Genomic DNA, 26,529 nt, shown 5'->3' on the forward strand with positions numbered 1-26,529 from the left:
TATCTGTAAAAATCTGAGAAAAGGGAAAAGAATGAAAATGACAGGGTCATTACATGCACGAAGAAACTCTGATTCTATCTCCTTTTCACATGTCTGCACTACGTTTTAAGTTGGAACTTGTCTCCCCTCCACTGGGATTTATGGTTCACAGTTGTTGGGGGAGAAATCCACGCGGTCCAATACAGCACAGTTTTCATGCAAAGAAAAGAGTAGAAGATCGATGAAGCTTGACAGCACTGGTGTGGTACCTGCCAAGAGCTCTCTGATGATCAAGTCAGTCACCGAAGGTCTAAAAGAAAGGCAGGGATTTAATAATCATTTTTTTGTCGTACCTTTATTGACTAGTAGTATCTCCTTCTTATAGCCGTTCTTCCTCAGTTCATTTGCGAAATCAAAGGAGATCCGTTTGTTGCCAGATTTGCCGGGATATGATTTAACCCTTTGACTTTCTCAAATCGTACCAAGGTTATCTTATCTTTTTGAACCACATCATCTTATCCAATGAAAATATCATCGTTCGAAAGTAGAAAAGATCTAGCGGCCGGTCAACACTTAGGTGCCTCTATCGTTAAGCCAAGGTAGATTAGGTTTATTTTTCCCTACCAGTTGCCCCCCATTCCCAAGCTAGCTCGTCTAGCTTTGGGAATGAATTTTTTTTTTTTTTTTTTTTTTTTTGCCCTGGGCACTATTCCCTCAGGAATAGTGCCCGCGGGTACTGTTCATGTGAATAGTAAATTTATTTATTTATTTATTTATTTTTTATTATTATTTTTTTTCCTCCCCTGGGTACTGTTCCCTTGGCTACTCTTCCCTTGGGTACTATTTTTGGTACCCTTGGGTAATCTTCCCTTGAATACTATTTTTGGTACCATTAGGTAATCTTCCTTTGGGTACCATTTTGAGTACCCTTAGTACTATTTTTGGTACCTTTGGGTAATCTTCCCTTGAGTACTATTTTTGGTACCCTTGGCTACTCTTCCCTCGGACAATATTCCCTTGGGTACTTCTCCATTGGGTAATCTTCCCTTGGTAAGGGAATAAATTGTACAAGCTTCACTCAGATCGTCACTCCTTTAATAAGGGAATTAAATTTTACGAGTTTTACTCAGCTCGTCCATTTAGTAAGGGATTTTTATTTACTATCCTTTATAGTAAAGGGATATTGTTTATGCGATACATTCAACCCGGGTCCTTTTAGTACAGGACATTTACAGGACATTTATTTACTATCCCTTATAGTACGGGGATATTGATTACGGGATTCATTCAACCCGGGTCCTTTAGTACAGGACATTTATTTACTATCCCTTATAGTACGGGGATATTGATTACGAGATTCATTCAGCCCGGGTCCTTATAGTACAGGACATTTATTTACTATCCCTTATAGTACGGGGATGTTGATTACGAGATTTATTCAATCCGGATCCTTTTAGTACAGGACATTTATTTACTATCCCTTATAGTACAGGGATATTGATTACGAGATTCATTCTGCCCGGGTCCTTTTAATATAGGACACTTATTGTCATCCCTTGTATCCCTTTAGTAAGGGAATTAGATTTTTGTAAAGCGTCGGGAATGCCAAGTCCTACTGAGCATGCTTGATGATTACTTTCTTACCCTTTATAATAAGGGAAATAGATTTGATCGAGCGTTGTGAGCTCTGCCTTTAATAAGGGAGTAGTTAACCCTTCGTCTCTTTACCGAGGGAAGAAGATAAAGTTGACCCTTCGTTCCTTTATGGAGGAAAGAGGTGTAGTCTGAAGGAGGGTGACCTTTTTAATACGAAAGGTAGTCGTCTCGTCTCTCTAGTAAATGAAGGAAGCTTTAATTATCTCACCCTTCTATGTAGAAGGAGTAGTCGGCTTCTTCTCCCTTTAATGAGGGAAGAATGTGTTGTTGGCCTCTCGTCCCTTTAATAAGATAAGTGGATTAATATGAGTTTAATATTACCACATAAGTAGGTAACTGAAAACGTAATATTTTATTGCGTAAAAATTAAGGGTCATCCATCTCATTGGTGATGGTGACTTTATTGAAAAACAAAATAACACGTGAAGGAGCTACCCTCCATGTAAAATGATGAACTGAGATGCCCCCAGTCTTTATTTTGAATGACTTGATAAGGCTAATTCCAGCTGTAAGACAATTGTTAGTCGATATACTTATCTGAGTCCACCTCACGATATGTCCTATCGATTTGGCTAAAGAACGATCTCTTATAGCTGGTATCCTTTTGTAATACCCCTAATTTAAAAAGGATAGTCTCAGCATTTATTTATTTATTTTTATTATATTTTTGGGTGATTATTTGGCTTAATTATTTTTATTTATTATTTGATTTAATTGCTTAACTATGTGACATGTGTTATCTTTTATTATTTAATTGGAATTAATTGTTTAAGTGTTTTAATTGTTTAATTATGAATTTTAATTTCGTTAATTGTTTCTTGTTTTCTTTGATTGGGTTGTGTATTTAGTTATATGTGTATTTTCTGTAATTGGATTAGTTTAGTCATTCTAATGTGTAAATTAGTTTATTTAAATGTTTTAATTAGATTAAATTATGGATTAAATTAGTAACAATTACTGTATTAAAATAAATTAATAACTGGTCTAATTTTAAACAGTAGGGTTCCCTAAGAGGTTACGCGTATGTAGCCGAGTATCTTATAACCTAGATTGCTATATGGGCCGACTGACTAGAGTTTTACATTAGGGCTCTGGCTTTAATTAAACAAGGATTAGGGTTTAGGATTTTTACGCCTATATATACATAGTTGTAATCTGTATTAAGGGTTGGAAAAACCCTACTCCCGTAACATAGATACAGAGAGTTACAGAGTGAGGCTTTGAGAGAGCAGAGCAAGTTTGTGAGGTTTCCAACCGAGGCTTCAAGATTTGGCTTAGGAGAAGGGAGGAACAGAAGTCATAGGAGGCTAGACGATATTGCAGTGGTCGTCGGAAAGCTTAGAACAACGGCGACAAGGTTTTGTTTACAAAACTGTACATGCAAGTTCTTATCTTCCTCCTTCCCTCTGGCTTGTGTTCTGTGTACCTAGATAACATCTAGGGGATTAATTGGCCATTAACTGAACCATGCATGATTTGTATATGTTTACTTGAGGATCTTTTAACCGTGAAAATTTATCTGTAAAACTATTCTGTCAGGTATGTGTTCTATTCTTTGTTTTAGCATAACGTCCCACTGTTCTAATTTTTATTTTGAATCTTACTGAAATCAACCAAGGTCTGAATGGATACTAGATGTAATTTAAGACCTTCAAATTTAAATTGGAGGAAGAACAGAGGGGTTGGGATAGAACTGATGTTGCAAATTAGTTTCAGTGCTGTTCTTCAACAATGCTAGTTTAAATGGCTTGATTAAACTCTGTAATTGTTTTCAAAATTATTGTAAACAACCTTGGGGATGCTTCTAGACTAAATTAAGACTCCTAAGATTAGTTTTAGAAACCAACGGAGTGGTAGGAATTGATCAGAGAGGGAGCAGACGGACTGAAACGAAGCAAAACGGGGACAGAGGCTCTCAAAGGAGGTGAGAGCCGACTCCATGGATGTGGGAGTCGGCTCCCACAACAAGTAGAGCCGGCTCTAAGGACTCCTAGAGCCAGCTCTAGGCTGAAAGAGCTTGCACCCAAAATTTGGAGCAGGCTCCATCTTCAATTTTGTTTTTTTTTTTTTTTTGTTATTTTTTTTTAGTTTTCTACGTACTGTTTAACACTGTTAGAGCATGGAGACTATTTGAATGAATCTGGAACTTTACAGAGGGATTAAGGAATGAATTTTGAGTGTTATTAAGACCCTAAATTGATTAAAGTTTAATTCTAAATTGTCGGGACAAATAGTGTAAAAATTAAGGCACTTCCTATGTTGTTAACAAATGGAAGTTAAATTAATTGTTGAAATAAATTTCAACAATTTGATGGAATGTAATGTGTTTATAAAACTTATTTTTAAATGCATGATAAGGTCATTTAATTATTAATTTTGATCTATGCATGCTTAGGAGGCTAGTTGCTGAATTATTAAATCGTTTCCTGCAATTATATGGTTAATGCTTGGATTTAAATTGATGAAACATTAAACAATCTTCTGAAATTGTTTTAGCAAATTATTGAAAAATAATAGGATTATTTAACCTATTCACATGCATGATGGAGTCTTTGACATATTAAATTTAGTCTATGCATGCTCTGGATGTTAGTTGTTGATTTATTAAATCGTCTCCTGCAACTATATGGTTAAATGCTTGGATTTAAATTGCTAAAACTTTAAATATGTTTCTGCAATTATTTGGATGGTGGTTTTGGTCTATAAATTATTGAACTGTTATATATATTGTAATTTATATGGATATGGAGGATTGTATGTACCGGTATGGGACGGTGACATACTAGGGACGATTTAGCTCAAAACGCATAAACCTAACCTAATAGATTAATGGAATGGATTGAAAGATATCGAATCCTAATTGTGACTAAGTCAGATCAGCTGTAACCAAGTTGGATGACTTCCTGCATTAACGGATGGTAGTTAAGTCATATCAACTGAATAAGTTGAGTGACTAACTAGTTGGTTTATTGTATGTCAGTTTAATAAATAGTTGAACTACATACCCTGGATTTGGACGGACTTTATATATATGGTTATAGTACCACGAGTTGAGCTTGAGTCTCAGACTCGTTGGTTAGGGTGCGTATATGCGGAGGATGTGTAGCTGGTTATAATAGGTTGAGGTGTACCCCGTTAGGTCTAGGTACTCATGCCAACCTTTGGGTGCGTATTCGCATGTTGCCTTCTATTCAGGTTCAGACCCCTATTATAGACCAGTGAATGTCCCTTAGTGTGGATATATTTATATGTATGAACTAGATAGATATTGTGAGGTGTCTACGGTGTATCTGCGTATCGGGTCACTGTATGGATTGCAGTTAGATTAGAATTTGCTCGTGGGTCTGACCCACTCCTTCATTATTTTTTTCAGGTACGGGACGGTTCCAGCCTTAGAGCTTGATCGTGCTTGTCGAGGACAGTCTCACATTCATCTGATTACGTAGGACTTCTCTCAATGTTTCTAGCATTATCTATTTTCAGATTTCAGTTTCAGTTGAACTTTTAGTTAGGGGTCCACTAGTGGATTCCCAAGTTGTAACCTTGAAGTTTTGGAGGATTGGAGTTTCATTTTTCAGTTATACATGGAGGGTTTTATTATTATTATTTCTTTCAGCTTTATTTTATCTTTATTATTTTTTTTGTCATCTGTGTTTGTTTTAAAATACTTTAATTGTTTGATATTCCCCCGGGTTTGGGCCTGGGCTTGATCAACTCGTGTCTCGGATTCGAGAGGTATCACACCTTTTTCATACCTGGTGAGAGGGGTAGACCTTTTCTTATCCTTTCCTTCTTTTCCCTTCCGTGGATTTATGGCTTCTTCAGCGTTCATGTGTTTCTGTGCTCTGATCAACAACTCTGCCATACTGGTGGGAGGTTCTTTAGATAAGGCGAATAACAATCTGGAGGTTTGGAGGCCTCCTATGAAAGCGGTCAAAGCAACCTTGTCGTTCACCTCTTCTACCTGCAACATCTCTGTGTTAAATCGAGTAATGTATTCCCGGATCGACTCTCGTTTCTGTTGCTTCACCGTAAGCAAGTAGGTGGCCGACCTCCTATGCCTCTGACCTGCAATGAAGTGGCTCACAAATTGCTTACTCAGTTCTTCGAAGGTGTTGATGGTTCCTGGCTTCAGCTTGTTGAACCAAATTCTTGCCGATACCTTAAGTGTAGTAGGAAAAGCTCGGCATATGATTTCATCTGGCATGGCATGTAAATGCATAAGAGCTTGAAAAGTCTCCAAGTGATCGAAGGGATCTTTGGTCCCATCAAACCTTTCGAACGAGGGCATCTTGAACTTGCGAGGCAAGAGGCATTTCATAACGGCGGGGCTGAACGACAAGTTGGTCCTCTGCACCAGGTCATTTATGGCAGCAGGACCTTTCCCTTTTATAGCCTGCATTTCATCCTCCATTTTTGCCTTGAGATCCTCGATCTGTAGGTCGAAATAAGTAACTTTATATGTCTTTTCCTTAACACAGAAGGTTGTGCCTGTTTGAGACTAGGGATTCCGCGAAGGCGGGGAAGGAGGTTCTCTGTGTTGGTTTCCGACTTGGCTTTGTTCTGCCTTGGACTTGTGAGAAGGATTGTTTTCTCGGTCCTCCTCGTGTTGTCCCTTATCATTCAGATTGGGAAGATATGGGTCAGATAATTCTTGTTGAGGCGGTGGTCCCGCTGGGATAAGATGTTGCAGGATCTTTACATTTTGTTAGATCAACTAATCCATACCCTGATTCAGAGTTTGGACCTGTAATTCTAACACTGCAAGCCGTTCCTGGTCATTCAGGACATCTGGGTGTTCACCCGACCCTTCTCTTTGATTGGATCCCTGCAATGATGTTTCTGTTCTAGTTACCATACCAAACTGTAAGTGTATATACCTAACCGAGTAATTGATTTAAGGGAATCGTCGTTCCCACAGACGGCACCAACTGTTGGGGGAGAAATCCACGCGGTCCGATATGGCACCGTTTTCCTGCAAAGAAAAGAATAGAAGATCAATGAAGCTTGACAGCACCGGTGTGGTGCCTGCCGAGAGCTCTCTGATGATCAAGTTAATCACCGGAGGTCTAAAAGAAAGGCAGGGATTTAATAATCATTTTTTGTTGTAACCTTTATTGACTGGTAGGATCTCCTTCTTATAGCTACTCTCCCTCAGTTTATTTGCGAGATCAGAGGAGATCTGTTTGTTGCAAGATTTGCCAGGATATGATTTAACCCTTTGACTTTCTCAAATTGTACCAAGGTTATCTTAGACTGTTGAAACACATCATCTTATCCAATGAAAATATCATCGTTCGAAAGTAAAAGAGATCTGGCGGCTGGTCAACACTCAGTTACCTCTGTCATTAGGCTAAGGTAGATTAGGTTTATTTTTCCCTATAAGCAGTATCGGTCACGGTCACGGTCACGGTATTGGTTGCGGTCTCGGTGTAACAGATTCGTACAAAATCAGTATAAATTGACCGATACGAATCACGTATTGGACTTGAAATAAGGTCGTGTATTGACTGATACGTCGCGTATGATACGACGAACTATGTTGGGGTTTTTCTTCTTTCAAGTTTTAGTCCTCTGTGGAGTGGTAGGATGACCTTTGTCCTGTGGAAGGATCCCAGAAAGTCAAAAATCGATTGATGAGTTTTCTACTCTTTATTGTTGGTACATTTGGAACTCTCGTAATCATTTCTGCTTTGAAGGGGAGCGTTTGGAGCTAGTTTGACACCGAAAAATTATGGGAAAATGAACAAGAATTAACATGACGTTTGATTTTCATCCGATCCAAACTTGTATAAATATTAATTTTTTTTCATTTCGTTTCTTTTGCTACCACTCGAAGCTGTTACAAATCATAGAATCTAGATGGAAAGTGAAATGGTATAAATAGGTGGGTATGCAGCACGATCCAACAACTTAAGCTTTTGATTAAATGTACAAACGTCTACCAGTTACACTTGATATCAGAGTTAGACCCAATCTTTAATCCGGTGTTACGCCAAACTTCCGGTCCAACCCGAAAGACGTCCAGGTAGCACTACCCAAAACCTTAATAGGTTGGGTAAGCGCTCACCCCATCTAACCAGCTTAGCTTAGTATAAATTATCCTAAAATTTTTACTTACTAACCTAGTCCTAAAAGTAACTAATTTTTCATTTTTATTTTTTATTTTTTATTTTTTGTGTAAGTATATATATATATATATATATATATAAATGTGACGATCGAATTAATATCTTACAATTAGGGACGGATCCACCTGATTTTTTTTTTTTTTTAGCATTTTACCCTTATAATTTAGTCATTTTCAGTAATGTACCCATAAAATATTACATTTGCCCCCATTAAAATTATTAAAAAATGCACTATTGCCTCCCAAAATTTATTTTTGCCCCCCACTTACCTTAGATCATGGCTCCGTCCCTGCTTACAATCAGGATGTTCATGAATTTTGATAGGTGAGAATGGATGATTTGTTATAGAGAATCATAATCTTCATGGAATTCAATTAGGTTCATGTTTCTAGGAAGATTGATGAAGCAGGGATTTATCGGAGAGTAAAAAAAAAAAAAAAAACTAAGTTAGATGACTTAGGGAAAAAATAGAAAAGATAAAGTCAAAATGATTTTTTAAAAAAAATGGTCCAAAAATGTATATCATAATACTATTCCTTATGAACTAAATTTTAGTGTGTGTATAGAAAAGTTGGATACACGTGATTTTTTCTCGATTTATGGAAAAGTCAATCTGACATTTCTATGAGATTTTCTAATCCTCATTTTGAAATTTGAGAGAATATTTGTTTTGTTTACTGATATCTATTTCTCTCTGATACACACTGTATACTTGATTTGTGTCTTGTTTTCAAATGATAGCGCACAATGACCATTTTTAAGTGTCACCGTGTCACAAAATATCTGAGTACCCAAAGGATATTTTGTACAACTTTCTAGATTTGTAGGATATTTTAATCTATAATATTTGATTTATTTCTAGATTTTTCAAGAAAATAATTATTTAAGTTTTTATGGTAGTTATTCTAGATGACGAATCACCTAAAAATTAAAATAATAAATAAATAAATTATCTACATTTTGAAAATATTAACATAACTCCGACCAATATAATAGTACTAGCAAGGAGAAAATGTACAATGTGGTGCATCAGACACATTACACGTGGGCATGTATTGTACATTGTACACCAAGAAGATGTGTCCGGCAGAGAGTGGGCACATTATATGTTTCATCCCTAGTAAGATAGTGAGTTGACAGTCTTTGTTATTTACCATTATATTGGGTAATACGGGTGAACAATTTTTTTATTATTATTTTTTTTCAATTAGAATTTTAAATAAAAAAATTCCTTGGCATGTCTCATTGGCCAAACACTTATATTTTGTTGTAATTTGGGTGATCATGGGTAATTGTAATTCAATTTAAAAATAAACTTCTTATAGTTATCCCAAATCTTTTGAGTTATGACCATGTTTCGCAGTATCAGTCATAGTCGTATCGGTTGCGATTGCGGTATAACCAAATTTGATAAAGTCAGTGCAAACTGGTCGATATGGGTAGCATATCAAACTTAAAAAAAGTCGCGTATTAGCCGATAAATCGCGTATTAAACGATACGGTGAACTATGGATATGACCAAGAGATAATGTCATAATACACAACGAGTTAGGCATGGTAGCAAGCGAGACAATCCATGGTTTTGATAGAGCTGAATGCTTTCACTTGGAACAAGAACTGGGGAATGCGTGGCGTTAGGAAGAACTTTATTAGTTGCAGAAGTCCTTAATTGCTTGGTTGAAGCATGGCGACCAAAATACAAAATTCTTTCATCGGAAGAAAAAAATTCGGCATAGGAAAATGAAATCATTGGTATTGAAGATTCTATTGGCGAATGACAAGACTCCAAAGATAATATACGAAGGGTGGCGGAAGACTATTTTCAAATCCTCTTTGCTTCTACTCCTCCTCAAGATGTCATGGATTTTTGGGATTTGGTTATTCCTAAAGTAATGCCTGAGATGAATGGTGAGCTCCTGAAGATGGGTACAGCTGAAGAACTCCATTTTACCCTTGGCCCCTGTTCCGGATGGTTTCACGCCCCTTTTCTTCCAGTCCAATTGGGAGACGCTCAAATTTGATCTTGTTATCAGTTTTAATGCTTTCATCCAAGGTGGTCTTCTCCCTGAGAATCTGAACTCTACTCATATTGTCCTGATTCCTAAAGTCCCTCATCTGACTTCCATGTCTCAGTTTCGTCCCATTGCTTTATGTAACATTGCATACAAGCTCTTCTCTAAGGCTCTTGCAAATCATCTCAAGCCTCTCCTTCCTCTCCTTATCAATGAATCCCAAAGTGCTTTCGTTCCTCAACGACTCATCCATGATAATATAATTCTCACACATGATCTCCTACGTGTTCTTAAATCCAAAAAGCATGGTGACTCTTGTTTCATGGCTTTAAAACTTGACATGGCTAAGGCCTACGATCGAGTTAACTGGTCCTTTCTCCTCAAGTTCATGAGTCATTTAGGATTTGATCTGAGATGGGTGAATTTAATTATGGAATGTATTTCTACGGTTTCTTATTCTGTCCTTTTAAATGGCGAGAGTGGAGACAGTTTCTCTCCTTCCAGAGGCCTTTGCTAAAGGGATCCCCTCTCCCCATATCTCTCTCTTTTGTACCGAAGCTATGTCTATGTTATTTCAGGAGTTTGCGTGAAGAAAACATATTTTGGGTTTTAAGATAGGTAGAGGCTGCCCACCTATATCTCACCTTCTTTTCGCTGATGATGCCCTCTTATTTTGCAAAGCTAATGCCTTTGAGGCGAAACACATGAAAGTCATCCTTGATCGATATGAAGCTTTTACAGGTAAATTAATCAATCTTGATAAATCTTGTATTTATTTTTCTCCAAATACTCTTCTTGCCCAAAAATCTGGTTGTCGTGTTTTTTATGGGGATTCAAAATGTGGACTGGTGTAATACATACCTCGGTCTCCCCTCCCTATTGGGCGTTCCAAAGTTTCAGCGCTTAATTTCATTTTGGAGAGAGTCTCATCCAAGACTAAGCTTCTCAAAGGCCTGACGATGTCAAAAGCTGGCAGGGAAGTGATGGTGAAATTAGTACTCTCAGCCCTTCCAACCTTTGCTATGCAATGTTTTCGTCTTCCGAAACAAAACTGCCAGAGGTTAACAAGTAACTTCCTCAATTTTTGGTAGAGTGGGGAAGAGAAGTCCAACAAAATTAAATGGATCAGCTGGGAAAACCTTTGTAAATCAAAGAATAAATGTGGTCTGGGCTTTAAAAATGTTGAAGCTTTCAATCTGGCCTTCCTTGCAAATTTGGCCTGGTGGATGGAGATTGGGGATGATTCTCTACTTTTTAGATCTTTAAGAATAAATATTTTAAAAATTGTAGCTCTGTGGACGCTTCTCTAAAGTCTGGAGCTTCTTGGGTCTGGAAGAGTATTTTTTTCGGCTCGTGCGGTTATCAAAAAGGGGATGAAATGTCGTATTGGTAATGGATTGAAGGTTGATTGTTGGAAGGATAATTGGCTCCCAGATACCTTTAATTTTGTTACTACATCGTCAACTCCAGGGATCAACCTCTCCTTGGTTTCGGATCTTATCAACCACTCTACCCATAATTGGAAGTTTGATTTGGTGAATCGTATTTTTTACATGAGAGATCGGGAACTCATTCTCCAAATTCCTTTAAGCTCGGTTGGTAGTGATGATTGTAAAGTTTGGGGTGCATCGAGGGACGAACGCTTTACTATTAAAATGCCTACTATACTGCTATTTCGGTTCTTAGCATTCAGTCAGAATTTTTTTCAGAGGAGGGTTGTAGCTTTGATGTTCTTAGAGAATCTATGTGGAAGCAGGTTTGGTCAATTCAAGGTCCCAAAAAAATTTAATTATTCCTATGGCAGTGCCTTCATGAGCGCATCCCTGTGAATTCTATGTTGTATAAGCGTGGAGCTTCTGAATTTTCGTTATGCCCCTTTTGTGAGATTTTTGCTGAAACACTAGACCACCTCCTTTGTACAAGCCCATTTGATGGTCTGGTGTGGAAACTGTGTCCTCTTCGGATTGGTTTTGGTGGTCTTTCTCCCACCATTTAGCCAAAACGATGGGCGGACCTTTTGGCTCGCTAGCACAAATCGGATAATTCGGATGATAGTTCTAGTTTGGCTGCTTTTGTTTGTTGGACAATTTGGAAATGCCGCAACAATTTGGTGTTCCAGCGAAAAAGATGGGATCCATTTGAGGCTGCTCAAAAAGCCTTCATTGATTTTCAGGAATTCAAGGAAATCTCTAGGCAAGATTCGATGCTCTCCCTTCCCCCTTCTCCTCTTCCTCCTGTGGTTCCTTGCGAGGAGTGGTATGCTCCGGTTCCGGGTTTCCTCAAGCTTAATTTTGATGCTGCGTTTAATTCTTCTTTGCGGACCTGTGGAGGAGGTATGATCCTTTATAATCATTTAGGCCATCCCATTAAAGTTGCCTCAATTTTTCTTGATCATGCATCTAGCCCTCAGCTGGCCGAAGGCCTTGTTCTTCGTAAATCGCTCATTCTTCTCAAAAATTAGGGTTATCACAATGTGGTTGTGGAAGGAGATTATATGCCTGTGATGAAATTGCAAGCTTCGGTTGATGGTTTGATGGTGATTTTCAATGACATCCTTTCTATCCTTAAGGATTGTGTGGGTTCTTCCCTTGCTTAGGTTCCCGGTCGTGAGAATGTTGTCGCTCATGTGTTGAGTAAAAAGGCTCTTATAGCTGAATGTAGTGATGTTGAGTGGAGCATATGGCCCTTGTGGTTGTTAAATGCTCTTCTCCTTGATGTTTCTTTTCCTTTTCGTTGTCGAATATATTGTTGTTGTTAAAATAAAAATAAAATAAAAAATCGCACAAAGGACATGTATGTTACCAATTGCACAAAATTGCACAAAGGACGTATATTTTAGTATTATACCATATGTGATCCCTTTTGTAATTTATATTTTGTGTTGTCTTGTAGTAAGTAGAGTCTCTTCCTCTGTGTGTGTGTGTGATCCCTTTTGTAATTTATATTTTGTGTTGTCTTGTAGTAAGTAGAGTCTCTTCCTCTGTCTGCGTGCATGCGTGCGTGTGTGAATATTATGTCAGAAGTTTGGTGGTGAATATTTACATATCTAAACTCACATTTCCATGAATCCCCTTTATTTATTTATTTTTCTCTTTTCATTGTTATTAACTAAAGAGCAACTAATTTATTTTATATTCATAACAACTAATTTATTTTATATGTATACCACTACTTACATATTCTTCTCATAAAATAGACGATAGGCTTTTGATAATTTCCATCAGCTTGCCTCATCAATGAATGTTTATGTGAAAACCAAAATGCAAAATAGAGTTGTTGCCAAAACCCCTTAGGGCCTGTTTACCAACGCTTTCATTTTCTTATTTTTACTTTTTCTATCAAAATAGAAAGTAAAATGATGTTTAATAAGAAGATTTTATTTTTAATATTTTAAAAGCAAAAAATAGAAAGTAAGTTTAATAGTTTTGATTTTAATTCTGTTTTCCCTACAATATCCCTTTTTTTTTTTTTTTTTTTTTTTTAAATGCAGATTTTAACATAATGATAAATCAAAACATCAGAAAAATTGGTGTGAACCAACCAATTGGCAGATTCATTACTCTGGTTGATTCAGTGGAACTAGAGACCGTGAAACTGCTACCTCTGCATCAACTTTCACACCCATTTCGTCAAAGAGTTCCTCAAATCAAGATTCATTTATGGTCTCTTACCTCATAAATTCATGTGGGTTGTCTCCAGAAACTAGTATTTCTACTTTGAAACCCCAGAAAAACCGGACTCAGGAAACCATGGATTCTCCAAAACCCAGATAGCCCTTCTTGTGAGGAAACATCCACTGCTGCTTTTAGCCAATCCTGATAAAACCCTTTTGCCTAAACTTGAATTTTTTCAGTCTATTGGGGTTTCAAGATCTGACCTCGCAAAACTTATTTGTGCAACCCCAAACCTCTTGGCAATAAGCTTAGAGAGTCAGATTGTGAACATAGGGAAGATAAAGAGAAATTGCTACCAAGAGGAAAAACAAACAAAAGGAAAAAAAGAAAGGCCGCCTTAGCTTCTGAGATTGGCGCTTGCTCTGGCACTTGCTCTTGTCCTGATTCGAATTGTTTTTAGCTTTTTTTCTTTGATTACCTATTCTTCTTAGGCTGTGACAAGTGGTTGAACAACAGTGAACTTCACGAATTCGTCGGGAAAGGACGTGAAAACACAGCTTGTCGCCAATGAAAGAGAGTCGACTTCGCCTTCTCCAATTCGTCTTTATGTGACTGATTCAAGTTGATTTGGGTATATATTATTGATTGGTACGAGAGAGGAGGGAGATGGTTGTGGCAGTGGCTATGGTGGGGAGGAGGTGGGGGGAGGTGATGGCGGTGGCAGTAGCCGGTGGCCATGGTCGGGGGAGGCAGCGTGGAGCGATTGGTGATAATAATTTTTGAGATTTATTTATTCATTTATTATTATTATTATTTTTTGATAAATAATGTTACGGTAGAAAAAGGTAAAAAGTAAAATTATATTACTAAACATAATTTTCACTTTTATTTCACAATTTTAGGAATTGACAGTAAAAAATCAAAAAGCAAAAGCTTTACTAAACAGGTCCTTAATATCCTTATTATTTTATATTTCTCATTTTTTTTTTTTTTTTTTACAACAATTAATTTTCAAATTATTAAATACTATACAAATTTTGAATACCGCACTATCACTACACTCCTATTTTTCGTCCGGTTGACTTGCTGCATTGCTGATTCAATTGCAAAATTGGGAACATATTTGCTTTTTGATAAGATTAGTTTATTTTATTATTATTAGTATTTTTTAATATGTAAGTTTGCCAATCCTTGGTGGGTAATTATTTTCCATGCTGAATCTCTAACTGTATAAAGGTGAAAGTGTTCACTTAAGTTGCCACAATCCACATTTAAAATCAACTCTAATGAATAACTAATTAAAACATGAGCTCTTGACTTGAATATGCCTCTTAAACTAAAATAGATGGAGTCACACAAAATCTAAATTTCCAAAGATTTTTTTATTTTTTATTAATTTAATTTGATTATTGTTTATTGTAATCCACAAGAACAACATTCATTCATTGCTAACTATTGACAAGAGCAAAGTACAAAGAAGACTATCAAAGAGTTCTGACTACAAAAACTAAAAAAACTTACTGGACTTGAGATACTGCTCTTACCATATACCTATCACTAGCCAGGTGAAAGAAGAGAAAATGACTATCAATATGCCATTACTTTCAAAAACCAAATGCTCCAAGGCTGAAAAGTTTCAATATGCGAAAAAAATAAAAAAATTATAATTCGGCCTCCCTAATTAAATATTGAGATTAGATTTTTGTTTCCACTTCAGAAGGGAACAATATCTTTTTACTGCTCATTGTAGGTAGTCATGGGATGAATTTGCACTATTCTTTTCAAACCTATTGATTTTCCAATCAGTTTTCTAGTAAAGTATCTTTCCAGGCTTTTCTTTCGTTCATTCAAATGCAAAACCAACAACAATAGATTAATAGTGCAACAATTTTGGTAATGCTCTCCAGATTTCTTCACAAGGACATAAGGAGAAGAAGAAGAAGCCACCTTTGTGTTGTAGAATCATACGTAGTAAGTTACAGCGCCGATCATTCAGATGCCTCCTGAAAAAGATAAAAATTTCCTATAGTGTTAACAAATGGTTACTCCATACGACAATCTTGCATTCAAATGAAATGAAATGTGGTGTTTAAAAGCATTGAATTTAACCCTCTTATGTACATTTTCCTCGCATGGAGAGTTGTCACTTATATAGCAATCCCTTTTTTTCCCTTTCAATTTATTTAGTGGGCGTGTTTTTATGTAGTGACGCTTTATAGATTGTATTTGTGCTTTGAAGAAACTATTCTATGGGCATGCAACAATAAAACCTAAGTTACCTGAATCCCTCTATAAGCCAAAAAAAAAAAAAAAACTGGCATTTCAAAACACTTAAAACCGCCAATCATGTTCAGGCTTCTGCTTGCTTTGCCACCATTTCAATCTCCGATTTCTTGATAAGCAGTCTACTGCTGGGAGGAAGGTCATTTGCTAATGGGGACATGTCAGCATCAACAAGAATCGAGTCATCTTCCTTAAAATCACCTTTGAGGACTCTTATTGCAATTTCATTCTCAACCATCTGTTGTATCACCCTTTTCACTGGTCTGGCACCAAAGTTTCGATCAAAGCCCAGTGTTAAAATAAGATCGACAGCTTCCCTTGTGTAGTGGAGATCAATTTTCCTTTCATTGAGTCTATCTTTCAAGCAGTTCATCTGCAACACATAATTAGCAATGATGTTAGCGATACAAGTTACTTTTAATAATTACAATACGTTAATATTCTTAAATTAAGAGATTAATAAGTTCATGTAGATACATAACCTTTTGGCTAACCGCATTCGTTTGAGATAAAGGCAAGGATGATGATGATGTTTAGAGGTGCATGTGAGAAGGCAACAAGGGAAAACAATTTGAAGATATCAGAAGTTCAAACTTCCTCATGTTGTTCAAGTCAGTAGCACCCATGCCACAACCATATCAATGGAAACAACTTGAAACACATCTCAACTTAATTGTATGAAATGTTTATGTGACACGAGAAATTTCTTAATCTCTAAAAAAAGCAAGCCCCTGACAAAAACCAACTACTTTAAGCATTGAGCTACTTTTGATTACATCTATTTTGACCATGCAGTAATGAGCTGCTCTGAATTCTCATCTTATTTTCATAACACATTATCGATCAATTGGTTTTTGGATCATCCAACTAAGACTTATACTCAAGCAGAACTAGTTCAATGTTACTTAAGAAGAAGTGATTGTGACGTTTCACATCGCCCGAGGGAGAAGTTGTTGAGACGTGTATGTGCGGATACCCCAACCTACATGTGTTAGACACATTTCAAGGAAAACGTGAGCATTGAGAGTAGAGTGTGCAAAGCGAAAAATATCTACACGGTGTGGATGGGTTCTGACACACACATGTATAAATATATAAGAAAAGAATAGATTCATCATTGAAGAAACTAAAAAAAATCAGATGTCAATACAAGAACCAAAGGCCTAGGAGGCTCCATCATGTTGATATCTTCTCAACTCCTCTTGTCCATAAGAAGAATAAAAATATATCAAGTGGAAGATTATAACTAATCAAGGGTAAAAATGAACACTTTGAAACAAAGCGTCTCCACTCTAACTCTAGGTTAAATATATAATATATATACATATATGCCAATTAATAGAAGAAGGATACAGTAAGGCAAATTGCTGGTTGGAATTGAATGAAAATAATAAAAACTAAAGAAGAGAAGTCACCTGTATGTCAACAATTCTAGCAATTTCCTCTGTATTCAGCGGCTGGAAAACAATAAACTCGTCAACGTGATTCATGAATTCAGGACTAAAAGTTTCTCTAGCCAACTCCATAGTCTGTCTTTTCATTGTATCATAAATTTTTTCCTTGCCGTCGTCGTTATTTTTAAGAATTCTTAGGATATCCTGGGACCCAATATTTGATGTCATTAGCACCACACAGTTTTTAAAACTAACGGTCCTCCCACTAGAATCAGTTACCCTCCCATCACCCAAAAGCTGTAACAAAATATTGAGCACATCACTATGTGCCTTTTCAATCTCATCGAATAGAATAACAGAATAAGGTCTCCGAAGAACTGGTTCAGTAAGCTGTCCCTCCTCAGGACCAACAAGTCCAGGAGACGCACCAATCAAGCGGGAAACTGCAGACCTTTCCATGTACTCACTCATGTCGATTCTCACAAGAGCTTTTTCCGTGCCAAAGAGGTAACTAGCTAATGCATTAGCCAGCTCAGTCTTACCAACACCAGTAGGGCCCATGAACATTAAGCTTGCTATTGGCCTTTTGGGGTCAGACAATCCTGCCCTTGAACGCCGAATTGCATCGGCAACTGATTTAACTGCAACATCCTGACCAATAACCTTTTGGTGGAGAACCTCTTCAATCGTGACTAGCTTCTCCATGTCTGACTGTGATATGTTCGATAATGGTATACCTGTCCATTCACCTACAGCCTCTTGAATCTCATGGTCAGTGACTACAAATCGAAGCAAACAATTTCCAGAAATTTGTGATTCCATAAAACTCTTCCTATCCTCTTCACGCTTGCTCTGAAGAGACTCCACATAACTATTTAGTTCTTCATATTTGAGCGGATCATCATGCTCTAGGGCTTCCATATCTTTTTTAACTCTTTCAATCTATCATATGTTTTAAAATATTATTTACGGAAAAAAATATATGATTTAAAATATATGAATCAGATATAGGACGAAAAATTTGAGAACTTAATTAGCTTTGCAGATTCTACACGAAAATAAGAATTACCAACTGTTTAGTTGAACGTAGTTTCTCAAGAATAGCCTTCTCATGCTCCCACTTCTCCATTAGTCCTTCCCGTCTCTTTTGAAGTACACTTAGATTATATTCCAAGTTGTCTAATCTTTCTTTGGGAGCTTTAAAAATGTCATTATCTAAAGATTGCTTTTCCATCTCCAAATTGAACACGGCTGCATTTATCTCATCCAACTCCATAGGCTTAGTGGTCTCCATTTTCAGCTTGGAAGCAGCTTCATCAACAAGATCAATGGCTGAAATAAAACAGAGAAAAATATATAGCAAATTGAGGTAGGCCTGCAAATTTTAATATACAAGGAAGTATTCAGTGACTTCCCTCCCATGAATAATTCTACTGCAACTTAACATCATGAAGTTGCATTACATAATTGCATAACAAGAGACACAAGATATATGCTAGAACTAATGAAACATTATGACATAGGAACAAAAGCAGAGAATGAGATATAAAAAATAGAAGTTATTTTACAAGCACAAATAAATGTTACTTGATTCTAGTCCTCATGGACAATAAAAATAAAAAAATCCTTTCAAACTCAAGTAATCAAACCATCACATACCTTTATCAGGCAAAAACCGCTCCGTAATATATCGATCTGCAAGTACTGCAGCTGAAACTATAGCCTTGTCTGATATTTTAACACCATGATGCGACTCATACCGTTTGCGCAATCCGCGAAGAATGGAGATTGTGTCTTGTACAGATGGCTGATCACAAAAAACTTGTTGGAATCTACGCTCAAGAGCAGTGTCCTTTTCAATATATTTTCGGTACTCTTTCAAAGTAGTTGCTCCTATGCATCGGAGCTTACCTCGGCCAAGTACTGGTTTTAAAAGGTTTGCAACATCCTTGTTATCTGTTATAGTAGACCCTACAGAGTACATAGCACTAATATTACCACCACTTCAGCAAATAGTTGAATTAGAACATCATAACCATAAAAAAAGGGGATGCCAAGTTAAGCACTTCTGCACATGACATGATTTAAACTTGCATCATATAAAGCTACACTCATTGCTTGGTGCAAATGGTGGAAGTTTAGAATAAAAAGCGCAAGGATACAGAATTTATATATATATATAAAAAGCCACTTTGTGCAAAATAAAACCAAAAGCTACATTCATTGCTTGGTGCAAATGGTGGAAGTTTAGAATAAAAAGCGCAAGGATACAGAATTTATATATATATAAAGCCACTTTGTGCAAAATAAAACCAAAAGTTACGTCTGCCTCCAGTATTTTCCTCCCATCTCCCAAATAGATAAAACCTATGTTACCCGAACTCGGGTGCGGGTGTCAGACACAACTACGTGTCTAGGGGTCGGATTAATCAATCTATTAATTTACAGGATATGAGGACTCGGGCTCAAAAGTGTCTGATATTTAGACACCGGTACTTGGACATTTTGGAAAAGAAAAAAATTATAAGGTTTCTTTTATGGTTGAAACTAGGGTTGCAAATGAACCGAGCTGTGCTGTTCATGAACAGCTCGGGCTCAGCTCGTTAAAAGCTCAGCTCGGGCTTGGTTCGTTAGTAAAAGAGCCGAGCTCGAACTCAATTTTCAAGCTCGTTTAATAAATGAGCCGAGCTTGAGCAACATTGAGCTCGGCTCATTAGGCTCGTGAACAGGCTCGTTAATTTGAAGGCCCATTTATCAGGGGCGGAGCCAGGATTGCAAAGTAGGGAGAACTAAAAATAATTAAACCCATGATTGCTTAGTGTGTCATCCATGCTCTAAATACATAATTATTATGCATCAGTTATTCAATTAAACCAAATAATTTACAACTTTCTAATACATTTACACTTCCAAACTCTAACGTATTTTTACAGTCAAGAATCCATTGAAGTTTGCTTCATACAAGTATTAAAACAAACAACTACAAGAATGCAAGTTATATATGTTCCTTATCAATAAATTCACATTAGAAAGTAAGACCTATGTGCTCCGCCCTTGACTAGTTATTAATCCATTATACTGTAAATTACCCAATTTAATAAGAAATTATCAAGTCATCAACAACGCCTTTTTATATATATATATATATACACAAAAATAAAATTCAATATTTCACTGGATTAACAATAATAATTCATGATATCCATCTACTTATGCCTTAGTGCCTTACACACGAAGAGTTTAGGTCTTCTTCGATAGACTAACAATGTGTTTTGATTTACTGGGTTGGGCCCTATTATATTTTATTATGGTTTATTTTGTGATTGGGCATGTCTATGGTTCGTGGGCTTGCTCATATTTAAAGTTTGACCTTTGTAAATTTTATAATTCTTTTTATTTATAGAAATACTATGGATTGGGCTGGGCTGATAGAAAGAGGAAGAGTAGTACACGGGCTTATAGGAACAATAGTACTAAATTTTTTTTTCAATTGGACCTGGGCTATAGCCCAGGTTAGCCCATTACTAGTTCCCTCCTTGCCATTTATATTACCATTTCACAGTTAAAAAGTTTAGCCCATATGAATATAAGTTTAGCCCAACCCACATCATCTCATTATTAAGGCCCATGCAGATATAATTTATTAGCCCATCAAATAAGGTTTAATCTTAGCCATTAGGATAAATACATCTCAGCCGTTGGTTTCTAAAGTTAAAGATTAGAGTTGACCTAGAACTACAAGTCTACGGCACGTCCTCTTCTTCAGCTCCGCCGCATGGTCCACATGATGTCGCCGGCAACGCTCCTCGTGCGACACAACTCTCTCTTTCCTCTTTCTAACAGATCTTAAGTTACAGCAATGCAACATATCGATAGATCAAGTCCGATATAGCCTTGTAAGGTTTGATTTAATCTTGTTCTGTATTTTTTTTTTCTTTGTTGTCGGAGAGGGAGATAGGATGAATTTGTTTCTCGGTCGAAGATGAAGATCGGATTTAATGGAAGAGCTCAGATGGTTTCTTGAATTGGTGGCTATTCGGTAATGTAACGATTCCGAGCCGAACCCGAGCCCGAGCCTGGCTAGTCCAAGCTCGCCCGAGCACCTCTGTGGAGTTAACGAGCCGAGCCCGAGCAAGCCAAAGCTCGGCTCGGCTCGGTTCATTTGCAGCCCTAGTTGAGACATTAATTTTTCCCATAAAAAAAATATATATATATCTGCTGTATTGTTTTATAATAAAATTTATTTTATTACCGTGATTGTAAACCATAATAACACGTTGCAGTAGGTAGTGGTTTACAGCTGTGACTTTTCACTTTAAACCAAAAGCCACATATCTCCATCTCTTTACATTTAACAAGACAGGTGGCATCATCAATGGACGGTATTAAAACCTATGGTCAATGGTCAAGTTCGTGTGAAACCACGCGCTGTTTAGGCACATAAAACTGCACAAAGACAGCGCGTATTGCCAAACAGAAAAGCCGTCTTCAACCTTCACAACCCTGATTTCAACTCAGACCGCCATTTTTCAACCAGAAAGCTTTCAAACACCGTGAATGGCTGCCGATTCGACAAATAAAATATGAAATAAATTCGTAATGCTTCAGAAGCATCAATCACAAGCATCAGTCATGTCCAATGGAAAGATGAAGGGTCCGATACATATCCCATGTCCGTGTCCAAGTCCGTGTCGTGTCGACACGGACACTAGGGCTGGCACCGGCGAGTCCAGGTAACATAGGATAAAACCAACAATGGGTAGCGGCCTTTTATCAATCAATAAAACTTCCAAAAAATAGTTCCTCTTCTCAAGTGTCGAAACCCAATGCGATCAATTTCCTAACACTCAAGGAACTTCAATAAAGAAAAGATTAACATAAGATGATTCAACCAGTTTTGCTTGATGGATATGAGGTTACTAAGAAAAAATTATTGTTGGAATATCATAGTCGTGACAGCTAATATGCCATATTAGCTCCTTTATTTTAGGGATTTGATTATCGTGATTGTTGTAAGTTAGGGATTTGATTAATATGATTATTATAAGTTAGGATGTCATGCTTCGACGAAACTTCTGGCTGCCAAGCCTGATGATGCAGGCTAGAGCATGAGGAAAGTCACTTTGTGAAAACCTTCTTGCAACCTCAATTAACAGAGACCAAACTGGGTAGTGGCAATCTAATTATAACTTCTTAGTGTATGATTCTAAGTTGAAGACACACCTGCACCAACAATGGTGTGAATCTCATCAATGAATAAAACTATCTTCCCCTTTGCATCAAAAACCTCCTTCAGTATAGCTTCCACTCTATTCTCCAATGTTCCCATCATTGCCGTTCCAGCTAATAGTGCAGACATATTCAATGAGATCACCTGCAGAGTACAAGCCAAAACGCAAACAATTATAACAATGATGATAAAAATAGTTGGAGATTCAAACTACATATCATAAAAATGCTTCCTATGGCTCCTATATTTTTATTTAAAAATTGTTGTCTACCATCTTTATATGCCGATAGAACATTTCTTAATCTTGAATATATATGTTCATATACACACAAATCTTTAAAGAAAGCTGGTTTAGAATACTATACATCAAAACCTACATTTTTTTGAAGTGTGGAAATTTTGTGATTCCTTAAGTTCCTATATTTGTCAGATTACATGGGCCATGAAATTTTCATTTAAGACATTTACCCAAAGATTAATAGGAGCAACAAAGTGAAAATAAAATCTTTTATTAGACACTATCACTCAAAAAAGACAAAATTGATCCACTACAAGAATATGCCTGAAGTAGTCATTTAGCAAAAACGTCTAAATCATTAATTAATCAATTAGAAAAAAATGTCTCAAGCAGATCTACATAAGAGACATAAAAAGATTTCAACTAAAAGGAAAATTTGAGCAAGTAAGAAAACCAGAAACCTTCCGGTTCAACAGGGGCTGTGGAACATCCCCACTCACAATTCGTTGAGCTATCCTACAAAGTAAGAAGAAAATTTGTATCAAAATAAAAAATTGCAGAACTTGAGTAATTGTATGAAAGCTATTGAACAAAAGACTTGCGGGAGTTTCCAAACATTTCAACTAGCATGCTCAAAAACCTACCTAAGAAGTGAATGCATAGCAAATCCCTGATCAACAAAGGTTGAAAAAAGAGAAAATTGAAAGGAGAGAGGAAAAGAGAAAAAGAAAAGAAAAGAAAGAATATCAAGTTACTACACTAAAGAGTACTTGTTGGTTTCTACTACTTTTCCTATAATTGGACAATATATGTTGCTTTCTATTACTTTTTCTGTAATTGGACAATATCTAGACTCTACTTCCTCCTGGTGAAAAAGAGAAAGGCTGTAGTTTCCCTGCAAATGCTCATATAAAATTTCAAGTTGACCATATATATGTAAATGTGAGCTTGTAATTCATTCTTCCTATTTAGAGTGTGCTGCATAGGCCAGAATTACGTACAGGATTTTATACTGACAAATCATTCCAAATATTAGGAATTGCATCTGTATTCTTCACTGACTAGACCCCAACAGTGAAAATGGCATCTACCATGCTCCAAGTGGGCAGTCGTTGTGTCAATAGGTGGTCATCTCCACATGCCATCGAAAGCCACCATGGAGGCAGCAAAAACTTGAATAAATAAAAGAAACAGATATAACTCAAACCCAATGACAGTGATCTGAAATGCCCTGGACCTATAGGACAACGGAAAGCATAAAAATCCTTCCAGGACTTATAAATGCAAGAGACTATATTCATAACATGATTCAATTTGTTTACAGTGGATAGATAAATCAATTATGCTTCTCCGTCTTCCAAACCATAATCTTTCCGGCCACCACTGCTTCTCTATCTCCCCCAACACATTTCCACTCCAATCATCCTCGATATGCTTTTAATATCATCCTTATCTCCCTATTTTCTGAAAATGGCCCCCTCTAGGAATTAGAAATATAATGTCGGTAGGAAATAACCCTTCAAAATCCACCTGACCAAATGAACCAAAACATCCAGTCCCCAACACAGATTGGTATATGTTAAGAAAAAATAAAATTGAACATAGAAATTCAGCATGAACAACACAAGAAGTATTAGAGGGCATCCAGCCCAGTCAGGATTAAAGAATCCATATAAGTCCAAGAGAGTATTAGCAAGTAATCGAATGCCATAATTAAGTGTGCCACGAATATATTGAAGTATCCGTTTGACTTACTGAAAGTGAAAATTAGTTGGTTGATGCCTAAACTGACATGCATAATCACACTAAAAGAAATATGATGTGGCGACCTTGAGGGCGAGTGTGTGTGAGCGTGTGCAGGTGGTACCAGTAGGCTACCACATTGAGCAAGCTAGGTGCACAATCCCACATCGCTTGGGTGTGGATGGGTAAGTGCTATATGTAGATTCAACACCCTTCTATAACACAACGCATTTTAAAACTGTGATGGCCATGAACCCACCAGAACTCTAGAGTTAAGTGTGCTTAACTTGTAGTAATACTAGGATGGGTGACCCCCTAGGAAGTCCAGGGGAGCCAAAAGCGAACAATATTGTGTATAGCTAGGGTGAGGGTTGTTACCAATGGTATCAGAGCCTAACCTAGCTGGAAGTGTGGCAACTTTGAGGGCGGGTGTGTGTAAGCATGTGCAAGTGGCACCAGTAAGCTACCACACTGGGCGAGCTACATATGCACAATCCTACATCGCCTGGGTGTGAATTGGGCAAGTGCTATATGTAGATTCAATACTCTTCTATGACACAACGCGTTTAAAAGCCGTGATGGCCGTGAACTCACCAAAACTCCAGAGTTAAATGTGCTTAACCTGTAGTAATACTAGGATGAGTGACCCCCTCGGAAGTCTCTGGTCCGGAGGAGCCAAAAGTGGACAATGTTGTGTCTAGCTAGGGTGAGGGTTGTTACATGCGAGGCTTTGTGAAGGTTAAATATTGCAACCCTCCAACAATGCTCCTGAAATGTTGAGGATCAACAAAAGGGTTATCATCACGCATAGAATGTAATGCTACTAGTGTAAAGATAAACTTGCAACCCCCATAAAAACAGTTTCATTCAGGTGACCATGGAGAGAGAAAATTTTGACATCAAGTTATCGCATGTCCCAATGTTTCGCCAATGCAGCTATTAAAAGGTTTCAAATAGTAGCTGGTTTCACTACTGGTGAAAAAATTTCAGAAAAATCAATGTCAGGAACTTGGTTGAACCTTTAGCAACAAAATGGCCCATTTGCATAAAGCTTTGTCTTGAAAACCCATTTACACCTAATAACATTCATATCTGGTTGTCATTGAATTTTAAATCCCACTTGTCATTTTGATGAAGAGCATTAATTTCTTCCCGCATAGCAGAAAGACAACCTGGATGTCTTAAAGCATATTTTATAGGCTTGGGTTCAGCTAGGACCTCTAACGATGCCACAAAATACATGGGATTTGACTTGACAAGTCCTACCTTCATAAATGTAACTGTCTGATTTCTAGGAAATAAATTAGGAAATTCAATTTTTGAAAATAAAATCTGAAACTACTATTTCAGATTATAGTAGTTTCTGTTTCCTATTTTCTAGCCTAGAGTTTTGCTGATTTGATTTGCTGATTTTGCGGGCTTCCTCTACTATTTATCTTGTAATTGTCTCTCTTGAAAGATAAGAAGACTAAATATTTTTCTTCTTAAAAAAACCTTCATGGTATCAAAGCCTTATGCTTTTTTTCTATTTTCTGATGATGTCGTATAAGTCGGCGATGACTGGCACCCAAGGAAATCGTACCGTCTCTTCCAGTACTTCCGAAACCATTCCACCCAATCCCACTATTTCTCCCACGAATATTTCGTCCAATCCCATACCTGTATCTGCCGATTACCATTCCCAGAATTTAGCCCTTTATCTCACGGTTACAAAACTCAATGGGCACAATTATCTCAAGTGGGCTCAGTCCGTAAAATTGGCGATCAATGGCAGAGGCAAAATTGGGCATTTGACTTGCGAAATTTCGAAACCTGTTGCTGGTGACCCTAATCTGAAAAAATGGCAGTCTGAAAATTCTCTTGTTATTGCTTGGCTCATCAATTCCATGGAACCTACCATTGGAAAACCTCACCTATTTCTTTCCACTGCTTAAGATGTCTGGGAGGCCGTTCGAGATCTTTATTCAGACCTGGAGAATTCTTCTCAAATATTTGAGTTGAAAACTTGACTTTGGAAATCCAAGCAGAATGATCACGATGTTACTACTTATTATAACGAATTGGTAACTTTATGGCAGGAACTTGATCAGTGTTATGATGATGTTTGGGAGAATTCGAACAACTACGCTCGTCAAAAGAAGAGAGAGGAAAAACGACAAGGTTTACATGTTTTTAGCCGGCTTTAATCGGAGTTTGGACGAGGTCCGAGGCCGCATTATTGGCAGAAAGCCATTGCCCTCTATTCGGGA

At 37.1% G+C, this 26,529-nt stretch overlaps 1 protein-coding gene across 5 annotated transcripts in view; it reads right to left on the reverse strand.

Moving 5' to 3' along the window:
* Positions 1 to 14,891: 14,891 nt before the first annotated feature.
* Positions 14,892 to 26,529, reverse strand: part of LOC132283055 (chaperone protein ClpB4, mitochondrial-like) — a 26,849-nt gene continuing 15,211 nt past the window's right edge. For 2 of the 5 annotated variants that reach the window (XM_059784935.1, XM_059784936.1), the window contains exons 3-8: positions 22,999 to 23,053; positions 22,293 to 22,443; positions 18,729 to 19,040; positions 18,139 to 18,401; positions 17,091 to 18,011; positions 15,458 to 16,048 (exon numbers count right to left, since the gene is read on the reverse strand). In XM_059784935.1, the coding sequence (XP_059640918.1) occupies positions 15,743 to 16,048; positions 17,091 to 18,011; positions 18,139 to 18,401; positions 18,729 to 19,040; positions 22,293 to 22,443; positions 22,999 to 23,053 (2,008 nt within the window). In that variant the 3' untranslated portion in view covers positions 15,458 to 15,742. Of the gene's footprint in view, positions 15,396 to 15,457; positions 16,049 to 17,090; positions 18,012 to 18,138; positions 18,402 to 18,728; positions 19,041 to 22,292; positions 22,444 to 22,998; positions 23,054 to 26,529 lie in introns of those variants that run through there. The other 3 variants (XM_059784938.1, XM_059784937.1, XR_009471932.1) reach the window with 2 other exon arrangements.

This window comes from Cornus florida, unplaced genomic scaffold (assembly GCF_030987335.1).
Source record: "Cornus florida cultivar Cherokee Brave unplaced genomic scaffold, ASM3098733v1 CherokeeBrave_3.0.0_Hap2_Chr11, whole genome shotgun sequence".
NCBI lineage: Eukaryota > Viridiplantae > Streptophyta > Magnoliopsida > Cornales > Cornaceae > Cornus > Cornus florida.